The 11,763-nt window shown below is 38.3% G+C and overlaps 1 protein-coding gene and 1 pseudogene across 2 annotated transcripts in view; one reads left to right on the forward strand and one right to left on the reverse strand.

Moving 5' to 3' along the window:
• The window catches only part of DOCK11 (dedicator of cytokinesis 11), a 187,886-nt gene extending 184,623 nt beyond the window's left edge, over nt 1–3,263 (forward strand). For both annotated transcript variants that reach the window (XM_045817499.1, XM_045817501.1), the window contains one exon: nt 2,794–3,263. In XM_045817499.1, coding sequence (XP_045673455.1) covers nt 2,794–2,916 — 123 coding nt within the window. In that variant the 3' untranslated portion in view covers nt 2,917–3,263. The remainder of the gene's footprint in view (nt 1–2,793) is intronic.
• Nucleotides 3,264–9,966: 6,703 nt separating this feature from the next.
• On the reverse strand, nt 9,967–10,733 carry LOC123805077 (annotated as a pseudogene).
• Nucleotides 10,734–11,763: the final 1,030 nt, after the last annotated feature.

Raw genomic sequence — 11,763 nt, forward strand, 5'->3', positions numbered from 1 at the left:
TATGGTCTGGTCCCTCATTGAGTTAGCCTATTAGGCTTATATAGTCTCCTTTGTTTCCTTACTCAGGAAAACACCCATTGAGATAAATAGTTGCTTCAGAAATACTTCAAACTCTCAAGTTTTAAGAAATTAAGACTTAAGATAACTACAATCTTTTTAGAGAACATTCATTCACTCATCCATCCATCCATCCTCACCTAAGGACATGCTTATTGATTTTTGAGAGGAGAAGGGAGGGAGAGAGGCAGGGAGAGAAACATTGACCAGTTGCCTCCTGTATGTGCCCTGACAGAGACCAAACTTGCAACCCAGGCATGTACCCTGACTGGGAATCAAACCCATGGTCTTTTAGTTTATGGGATAACACTGCAACCAACTAAGCCACACCAGCCAGGGCTACAGAACACATTCTTAAAGCTGGTTCCAGAAGGGAGTCCAGTCATTGGTATTTCTGTCTGTATTTCAGTGATTGCACTTACCCCTGTAAGACTGCCACACTAAGGGTATACTTTCAAACAGGCCAACAGTGGTTAGCATCCAAAGAACAGCAGTGTGATGATGGAGAAGAGAAGAGTTTTTCTAGGAAAACAACTAGTCGACTTTAAATCAAGCTCTACCTCTCTGAATTTATTTTGCCTGATATTTCTAAGAAACAGCTATGGGAAATTTAGTTACTGTTAACCCAAGGCTGCATTGAGTGACCAGGAGTGTAACTTTCCAACCATTGTCATCTCAGTATAGAGAATCCAGTGAGCCAGACTTCATCATCCCATTTATTCAGTGACTGGTTGTCCTGGTCTCCTTCTCACCCTTCTCTGTGGCTGGGAATCTTGTTGGCTTGAGGGGTCTGGAATCAGTGTTTTGTTTCTTCTTTTTCCACCTTTACCTCTATTAGCCCACTTAGGAGTAAGTGCATACTATTCCAAAGCATCCCTTGCTGCTCAGTTTTCAGAGGCCTTTTTGTGTCTGTTTCTCAAAGCAGCCAGGTCATTCAGACCAGGAAGGTGGGGAACCATTCCACTTCCCATATTGTCTCTATCTCCAACTCAGCCCATGAGTACAGTAGGGATATACCTTTCTTTACCATCACTTTTCTGAGGTGTACTTTTATCAAATAAATGACATAATTTATTCCTAGAAACTAGACAGTTTATGGGTTTCTATTCTTCATAATCCATAGGGGGAAAAACACAGCAAAAGCTCCTCCTTCACAAAAGATATAAAATAACACATGTCATTTTAAGCCAGTGTGTACTATATTGTAATTGTTTAATTTTCATTCAGCTGCATGAACTCTAAGTGACTCAGATTGAAAACAAATTATTCACCTTGGCTGGTGTGGCTCAGTGGATTGAGTGCTGCCCCGTGAACAAAAGGGTCGCTGGTTCAATTCCCAGTCAGGGCACATGCCTGGGTTGTGGGCCAGGTCCCCAGTAGGCAGTGAGTGAGAGGCAACCACATTGATGCTTCTCTCTCTCTCTCTCCCTCCCTTCCCCTCTCTGTAAAAATAACTAAATAAAATCTTTAAAAAAACGTATTAATTACAAACTTCTTTATTAGATGGAGTTTGTGGTAGCCATTGTAGTGTCTGTTTGGTATGTTCTATTTTCTTTACAATGAGTTGCCCCGTTCACTTGTCACATCTGCAACATGTGGGTATTCAATTAGTCATTTTTTAAACCTCTACATGCTTTCAGATTCATGTCATGAGTGATGATTTTTGAAAATAGAGACAAAGAAGAATTGTCTCTTTTATGGGGTTTATATAAAACATGACTTGTAGCAACATAAGTGGAATGATGAATTACTGCCCCCATAGATAAATTTGTAGGTTTAATAGCTCTCAAGTGTCAGAGCTAACTTGAGAACCAAGTATTGAAAACTTGAAACCTATGTTGGGAGTGTATAGTGAAAAGGTTGGATGTGATATGTATGCTATTCTTTTCTTTCACCTAATCTAAACATAAGATCCCTGTCACTTTTGATCACACCAAATAAATAATTTAAAAATATGTATACTAGTATAGATATATGTGTTTATGTATTTATGGGATATAGTGTATATATATATATATATATATTTATACCTCACCTGAGGATATATTTATTGATTTGAGAGAGAGACCGATGAGAAAAAGTGATCAGTTACCTCCCATACAGGCCCTGACTGGGGATTGAACCCACAACCTTTTGGTGTATGGGCAACACTCCAACCAACTGAACCACATGACCAGGGCAAAAATAAAATTTTGTGAAGTTCTTGATTTTGGTAAAAAAATCTTCTGTATCAATTAGCTTATGTAATTATAGTGCATGTTCAGAAATATGCACTTAGGACTTTTCTCTTTATTTAGTATTATTTCCCAAGTCTCCAGGGAAGGCATGTAGGTATCTGCATGTTTGTGAAGCTCCACAGGTGATCTTGAGAATCACTGTATTAGAATATCGTCCATAAACTCATATCAAAGAGTCCCCTTGAAAACTCTTGTTATGACCATGTATTAAAAATATTTTAAAGATTGCATTACCTTTCACTTCTTACTGAGTTTCGCACTTGACAGTCTTTTGTTTTTCTTAATGAGTAACCAAATCTTTTCTGCTTTTTTTGCTATGCTGCCTTTGTAATACAGCTTTGAGGACTTAACGTCGGTAATGTTATTTTTTTTGCTTTGTGTCATTTTAAATAGCTAAGTGCCATTAATATATTGCAATATGCCTGTAATTTCATATACACATTTTTTTGGCAGTGGCTATTTTGCTTCATGATAAACATGCAGATTTCTTTTGTTTTAGATATTACAAGAAGACACAATGCATTCTCCGTGGATGAACAACACGTTACATGTATTTTGTGCAATTAGTGGTACATCGGGTGACAGAGGTTACGGTTCCCCAAGATATGCTGCTGAAATATGAGAACCTGCAGGTGTAAAGTGAGAATGAGACTGACCTTTCTCAGGAATATTTGGAGCTGTGCAAATGTTAAAGTTTAAAGATTTGATATACATTAAGTGTTTCCTTCTGACACCAAAATTTTCATGCTTTCAAACAGGGTGCTTACATATTTGTAAATATTTAAGCAACTTGGAAGTGCCTGGAAAATTGCACCCCTGTGCTTAGTTTGTACTTTTTTAGGTAAATCTATATACTGAGAAATAGAGCTCAAAACATGAATCCAAATTGCTTAATTATTGCTTACAATAATAATGGTACTATGTAAAATTGTATACTGGAACAAAATAAAAGGTAAAACTTATTTGTAATTAGAAGTGTAGGAAATACTACTTTGAACTTAGCATTTTTCTTGACAGGAAGCTCAATTCATTATACTAATCCTTGGAGAAAAATATTATCAAACTTCTATAAAACATGGGGAGACAATTTGAAATCCTGTCTACTGGTAGTCACGGCTGGGCCAAAAGAAACAACAACATTGTTTAAAAAGGAAAGTTTCATAGAGCATATACATAAAATACTAAAATTACTGGTCCTTAAAGTTTTGATCTGATGATGCCAGGTAATCAAGTTGGGCTCCAACACACAAGATGAGGGATTCACATGTGGCATAGGTTTGCCTAGCAAGTGGCATTTGTTGCTGGAGCTTTATCATCAGAAGCTATCCATAAAGGTAAAACATTTCTGAAAATTTGCAGTCAGTACATACTATGCAACTTCAAAGCTTCAGCAGCAGAGTCTGAGGTAGGGATTTATGATTCTTCAGTTTACAAGGTTAAGAAGCATTTTGATTGAATTTGATGGTTGCAGCATTTCTTGGGTCAATTATACATAACCAGCACAGACTTAAAGAACAGCTAGCTAGGGACTGCATTTCTAAAAATGAAGAAATGTGAGACTACATAAAAAATTCAGGAGAAACCAAGATGTGAAGAACTTTTTAGCTTGAATTATCCATATAATTTTGGCCGCCTTTCATGTAAATTTTAAGTTTTAGACTTATTTTTCTTATACAGTTTAGCCTGTTTTACAGATGAAAAAAAAACAAACACTGAAATATAAATGGTTTATATGGAGCCTTGGCTTTTAAAATATTTTGTGATCCCGTAAATCTTAGCGATTATGTATCCAACATGGCCATTTTTCTTTTTTTATATAATTTTTTGTTTTCAATTACAGTTGACCTACAAATCAGATTAGTTTTAGGTGTATAACCCAGTGATTAGACATTTATATAACTTACAAGTGGTCACCCCAATAGATCTGGCACCATACATAGTTATTATAATATTATTGACTATATTCCTGGTGCTGTACATTACATTTACATGGTTATTTTGTAACTGCCAATTTGTATTTCTTAATCCTTTTCCTTTTTCACCCAGCTCCCCAACCCCTTCCTGTCTAGCAACCATCAAAATGTTCTCTGTATCTCTGAGTTGATTTCTGCTGTGCTTGTATATTTAGTTTATTTTTTAGATTCCATTGTTGATAAATATGTATTCATTGCCATTTTATTATTCATATTTTTATCTTTTTCTTTCTTCTTAAAGAAGATCCTTTAACATTTCATATAAAATGGTTTGGTGATAATGAACTCCTTTAGCTTTTACTTGTCTGTGAAGCTCTTTATCTTTCCTTTGATTCTAAATGATAGGTTTGCTGGGTAGAGTAACTTGGGTTGTACATCCCTGCTTTTCTTCACTTTGAATATTTTGTGTCAACCCCTTCTGGCCTGCAAAGTTTCTGTTGAGAAACCAGCTGACAGTGTTATGGCAGTTCCCTTGTAGGTAACTAACTGCTTTTCTCTTGCTGCTTTTAAGATTTTCTCTTTGTCTTTAACCTTTGGCATTTTACTTATTTTTAGGGTTTTTTTTAAATTTTATTGTTGTTCAATTACCGTTGTCTGCGTTTTCCCCACACCCCAGCCAAACCCCCCTCCCTCCCTTGCTTCCACCCTTCCCCTTGGTTTTGTCCCTGTGTTTTTTATAGTAGTTCCTGAAAACCCTTCTCCACACTGTCCCCTCCCCCTCCCCTCTGGCTGTTGTTAGATTGTTCTTAATTTCAGTGTCTCTGGTTATATTTTGTTTGCTTTTTTTCTTTTGTTGATTATGTTCCAGTTATAACCTTTGGCATTTTAATTATGATGTGTGTTGGAGTGAGCCTCTTTCTTTTCATCTTGTTTCAGACTCTCTGTACTTCCTGGACTTCTTTGTCTTTGTTTTCTAAACCAGGTTAGGGAAGTTTTCCATCATTATTTTTTTACATAGCATTTTCAATTCTTTGCTTTCTCTGTTCTCCTTTTGGTACCCGCATGATGCAAATGTTGGTATACTTGAAGTTGTCCCAGAGGCTCCTTATACGGTCCTCATTTATTTTCTTTTTGCTGTTCTGATTGGGTGTTTTCTGCTTTTTTATCTTCCCAGTCTCTTATTTGATCCTTTTCTTCATCTACTTCACAGTTGAGTCCCTGTAATGTGTTCTTCATTTTAGTTCATATATTCTTCATTTCTGACTGGTTCTTTTTATATTTTCTAGTTCCATTTTATGTTTCCTGTCTTTTTGTTGAAGTTCTCACTAAGTTCCTCTACTCTTCTCCTGAGTTCATTGAGCATCCTTATAACCAGTGTTTGAACTCTGCATTTGGTAGATATGCTTGTCTTCATTTTGTTTAGTTATTTTTATGGAGTTTTGTTCTGTTCTTTTATTTGGGCCATGTTTCTTCGTCTCCTCATTTTCGGAGCCTCCCTGTATTTTTTTCTATGTATTAGGTAGAGCTGCTATGTCTTCTGAGCTTAATACAGTGGCCTTATGTAGAGGTGCCCTGTAGGGTCCAGTGGCACAGCCTCCCCATTCATCTGAGCTGGGCACTCCAGGTCCACCCCATCTTGTGGGGTGTGTACACTCCTGTTATAGTTGAGTCCTGATTGCTGTTGGCACTCCAGTGGGAGGGATTTACCCTTGGGCCAATCAGCTGCAATGACTGTCCACCACCACTGGAGGATCAGCTTGCAGGGGCCCACCCCAAGGAGCACAACTTAGTCTGCCCTTCAAGTGGTTGGGCGGTTCTTTGACAAAGTCTAAAGCTGTCCACTGGGTGTGGTGGCTCTAGGGCCTCCAAGGAGGTGCATACCAAGGAGAGCTGCCACCTGTGTTCTTCCTGGGGCCACCCAACATGAGCTCCAAAGAGATCCGCAGATGGCTGCTACTTGTGCTGGGCTTATAGTTGCCCCAACAAATCCTCACTGTGAACCAAGGCCAACAGCTCTTAGTGCCAGCTGTGAAGCCATTTAGTGACTGTTACAGGGCACACTGAGGTGAGATGCTGCTTGCTTTGAGAGATTTTAGGAAAGTCTGAAGCATGAGCCAAGATGGGCCCTTCCTATGGAAAAGCCACTGGAAACAGCTTGGGTGGGCCCACAAGTTGGGTTGGGTGAGACCTCAGGAAATCAACAGAGCAGGGCAAACAATGTTAGCCAGGGGTAGAAAGTCAAATACAGCACCTGCCTGCCAACTCTGAGTTGGGAGTGAGCTCAGAAAAGGACCAATGACTGGCCTCTGCCAACACTTCTGTCTGGGAGAAAGCTGCCCCTCCAGCTCTCTCCCTGATGCCAGTCATTTCAGTTCCTCCCCATATGCCTCTGGTGTCTTTCAGCCTGCTGCCTCAGCACTGGAGCTCAGAGGGAGTGAGTCCAAATAAGTTCATGCATGGGCCCTTTAAGAGGAACATCTGGGTCTCTGGAAGCCTCTGTCTCACTCAGCCATAATCCCTTCTGGTGTTTACAGCCAGAAATTATGGGGACTTATCTTCCTGGCACTGAAACCCTGGGCTGAGGGGCCTGGTGTGGGGCTGGGATCCTTCCTCCTCAGGGGAAACCTCCATGGGCAAGAAAAGCCTCCCAATTTTTAACTACTGGACCAGCCTATTTCACGTCTCTGTCACTCCTACCAGTTTTGATGTATCTTCTTTAAATCCTTAGTTGTAGGACTTCTGTTCAGTTAGATTTCAGGTGGTTCTGAATGATAGTTCTGTAGTTTAGTTGTAATTTTGATGCAGTTGTAGGAGGTTCTGAGTACTACATTTATCTACACAACCATCTTGACTGGGAGGCAGTAATCCCATGACAATCTTTTCTTTACATGTCATTTTTAAGCTTTCAGAGAGCATGAAATTATTTATTGAAGGCTGATTTTGTATTTTAATAGGGGATTCAGAAATTTCAGAGGCAATTTGTAATTCCTAATATCTTAGAGGGATCTGCAGAGTTAGTTTCACCTTTAAAGTCATTATTTTTGCCATGATATGTAAGGAACTGGTACCTTGAGTGAGTGCTGCCATGTAAGAATGAGGCATCTTGCGAAAAGTCAATACTTTTGACTCATGATAGTTAGACACGTCATGTCACTGAGCATAGCATCGTGCACTGTGAGTAATTTTATGAAGTATAATAAATGGCCCTGGCCCTCAAGGAACCTGTAGTCTACTTGAGGACACAAAATACATGCAATAGGAAATAATACAAGAATTAACAATATAAGATAAGGAAAATTGTATATGAGCACTGCCAAATATTCATTTGGCTGTCCTAACTCTCATCACATTCAAGAAATGAGAGGTCACTGTGAATTACAATGTTGAGGGATGGTTTCATGGATAAAAGTTAAGGCTTTCGAAGATGAGAGGCTGTTGCAGATAGGAGGAACATCATGAGAAAAGATACAAGAAGAATTAGCATGGGGGGAGGGGTGGGGAGAAAAATACAGGCAACTGTAATTGAACAACAATAAAATAATAAAAAAAGAATTAGCAGAAGTTCAGGGAATGGCGAGGAGACCAGTTTTGTTCAAGAAAAGTGGTAGATGATAAATCTGGAAATAAAATTTGGTCCTAGATTTTAGAAAGTTTTCATTGACAGGCTAATAGTGTTTGGACTTTACTCAGTAAAATGGGGGAGCCAGTCAAGGTTTTTAAACAGATTATTGATTAAATGTTATTTTGAGAGGTTTAATCCTTTATATTGCTGCAAGATGTATTTCAGGCAGAGAGAGATGGAAATATGAAAACCAATTATACAGTGAATGCAGTATTCTAATTATGAGTCCATAAATCCTTAGATAAGAACAAGGAATAAAAAAGAAAGGACAAGCACAAGAGATATTTGGAAAGACTGGATATGATTTACTGATGGGTAAGGAGAAAGAAGGAAAAGTTAAAGAGAATTTTGGGTCCTGTGGCCAATAGTTCTCCAGATCATGGCACAATTTCACTAGATTTAATTTGTCAACTTTCAGAGTAAGGGCAGAAAATTTCAGAGAACAACAAACAACCTTGGAACCTTGATCAACATACCATAGAACAAGAGATTGCTCACTGGTTAATTAATGAACAAAATAGGTCATCATAATAAAACCCAATCTTTTTATTGTAAATTCAACTTTTCTCTGAGATGAAGAACCTAAGCAATGTATGGAAATAATGGGAATTTCCAAGCTCTTCAAAAATATTCATAATCAGATATGTATTTCAGCCTTCTGATCTACAAAATGTTGGGTTCTCTTCAGTCTCTTGTTTTAACTACATTATTTCAGCTATCAAGACACAAAGTGAAGGAATAGAGTAGAAATTGGTTGTGGATGGGGACTGAGTTTGTGTAACAAAGGTATTCTGTCCTGGGAGCGGGCCAGTAAGAGTACTTTGTTTATCTGATCCAGTTACAATAAATGGTTTTTTTCTAGTCTCTAACCACATAATGGTCACTCTCTTAAGAAAAGTGTATGTATATTTATCCAACCCCTGCTTGAAGTTGTAACTAAATTCTTCAAAGATTTTTGCCTCTGTGTATGGCATTTTTAAACTTTTTCCAGCATTTTTTGTCTTCCAGTTTTCCATTTTCTTTGAAATATAATTCACATGCCATACAATTCATCCATTTAAAATGCACAATTCAGTGGTTTTTAGTGTTGGGTTAGCCAAAAAGTCCACGTTTGTTTGTTTTTTTCCTGTAAAATAAAAGACACATTTTTTTTGTTTTTACCAGTAACTTTATTCATTTGGATATTTTGAGTATGTCAGCTATCTCCCACATGGAATAACATTGATTGTTCTCAATTAATGTCCCAATTTAATTGCTATCAACTTCAACTGGTCTACCCAACTGTGCAGCATCATCCAGTAAGAATTTGCCTGCACGCTGATATAATAGCTGTCACAATACGATCTAACAAAATTGTTTCAAATGAAGTTAAAGACAACTAAATTCTACCATCTTATGGAAAAAAAAACACAAATGAACTTTTTGGTCAACCCAATGTATTCATTGAGTTGTACAACCAGTATCACAATTAATTTTAGAATGTTTTTATCACTCCAAAAAGAAGCCCCAAACATATTAGCAATAACTACCTACTCTCCCCTTAGCCAGTGACAACCATTAATCTATTTTCTCTGTGGATTTGTCTATTGTAGACATTTGATGTAAATGGAGTCATACAATTTGTGACCTTTGGGACTGGCTTTTTTCATACAGCATGTTTTCAAGGTTCATCCATGTTGTAGCATGAATTAGTACTTCAATCCTTTTTACAGCTAGATAATATTCCTTTGTATGAATGCACCACATTTTATCCACTTCTCAGTTGATGCACATTTAGGTTATTCCCACCTTTGGCTATTATTAATAATGTTGCTGTGAACACTATTGAACAAGTTTGTGTAGATACGTTTTCCATTCTCTTGGCCATATACATAGGAGTAGAATTACTGCATCATATGGTAACTATGCTTATTGACCTTTTGAAGAACTGCCAGACTATTTTCCATAGCAACACCCACCACTAGACATTCCCAGAGGTAGTATATAGGGATTCAGATTTCTTAGTATTCTCCAAAACATCTACTATCTGCATCTTTGATTATTACCTTTCTAGTTGATGTGAAGTGGTATCTCATTGTGGTTTTGTTTTTTCTGTATCATCTTCAATTAAGTACGAAGACTCTCCCAATCCTTTTACCTAGAGCTCATTGCACCCACTGCCCTGTTTGGCTGCCAGTCTCTTGTCTCTCTGTTAGCAATGGTGAAGCAAATACTCTTTCCACAGGGAAGGGAAATCTGTGGTTTGTTGCCTTTGCCAATTACAAAAATGTTGGAGAGCCAGGTGCCAAAGCTGTTGCCATTGGCATATTTTGCTTAAATCATGTCCAAAGAAAAAGGTGGTGTGCCTATGTGCGCCTCCCCCCACCCCTCTTTCTTGTTGATCACACCATTTCTTCCCAGGGTAGCCCCCTTGGGTCACCATACATAGGTTACCAGTGTGAAACTCGATGAAGTCAGTGATTTTGCCAGCCTCCAAATCAAACTGAATGGTGTCAGATTGATGAAGGGATCAGGGTAGCAGATAGTGTGAACATCATGGGTTACCAGATGAAGGATACCTTTTATGCCTACAAAGATCATCCTGTCTTTGCACAGCTTGTACTTGGCCTCCTCAGGTGTAATATGATGAACAGTAAAACAACCCTTGGTATCAAGGACCAGATGGAAATCCTTCCCGGTCTTGTCAAGCTGATCACATCCATAAAACCATCAGGGTAGGTTCTATCCAGTCAGACTTTGCCATCTATCTTAATAAACCGCTACATGTGGATCTCCTTTACTTCATCTCCTGTTAGGGCATACATATCTGTTCCTTAGGGAAATGCTGAGAGAGAGACATTCTCTCAGCTTGTGGAGACCGGTAGATGAACAAGGAGCAAACACACTGGTCAGCTTATCCAGCATCCAATGGAAGGAAGTCAGGTCTTCATGTGCGTCTACTTGGTGGCTAATGATGTTGAGCATTTTTTCTTGTGTTTATTGGTCATTTTACTTTTTAAAGGTTTTATTTATTTATTTTTAGAGAGGGGGGAAGGGAAGGAGAGAGAGGGAGAGAAACATCAATGTGTGGTTGTCTCTCGTGTGCCCCCTACTGGGGACCTGACCTGGCCTGCAACCCAGGCATATGCCCTGACTGGGAATAGAACTAATGACCCTTTGGTTCACAGCCCGTGCTCAATCCACTGAGCTACACCAGCCAGGGCTATTGGCCATTTTATATTTTTGAAGCTATGCCTATTCGGATTCTTTACCATTTTTTTTTCAAAATTGGGTTGTCCTTTTATTTTTGAGTCGCAAGAGTTCTTTGTATGTTCTAGATGCAAGTCCCTTTATCAAATAAATGATTTCAGTGTATTTTTCCTGTTCTGTGGGTTGCCTTTTCACTTTGGTAATAATGCCCTTTGAAAGACAAAAGGTTTTAATTTTAATGAAGTCCAGTCTGTTTTCTTCCATTGCTTGTGCTTTGATGGTGTATCTAAAAAGACCTTACCTAGCCCTGACTGGTGTGGCTCAGTTGGTTGAGCTGCAAAGCAAAAGGTCTCAGGTTTGATTTTGGTTCAGGTCACCTGCCTGGCTTGCCAGTTCTGTCCTGGTTGGGGCTTATACAAGAGGCAACTGATTGATGTTTCTCTCTTTTTCTCCCTGCCCCCTTCTCTAAGAATAAATAAATAAAATGTTTAAAAATAAGAAATAAAAAGACATTGCCTAATGCAAGGTCATGGAGATTTAAACCTATGTTTGAGTTCTATACTTTTAATTCTTACTTTAAGGTCTTTGATCCATTTCAGGCTAATTTTGTATATGGTGTGAGGTAAGGATTTGAAATCCATTCTTTGCATGTAGATATCCAGTTGTCTCTGTAGATATCCGTATGTCGAAAACACCATTTTATTCCATTGAATTGTCTTGACACTGTTACAAAGAATTAGTTGAC

Source organism: Phyllostomus hastatus, unplaced genomic scaffold (assembly GCF_019186645.2).
Source record: "Phyllostomus hastatus isolate PE091 unplaced genomic scaffold, TTU_PhHast_1.1 phas_scaffold_28, whole genome shotgun sequence".
NCBI classification, from domain to species: Eukaryota; Metazoa; Chordata; class Mammalia; order Chiroptera; family Phyllostomidae; genus Phyllostomus; species Phyllostomus hastatus.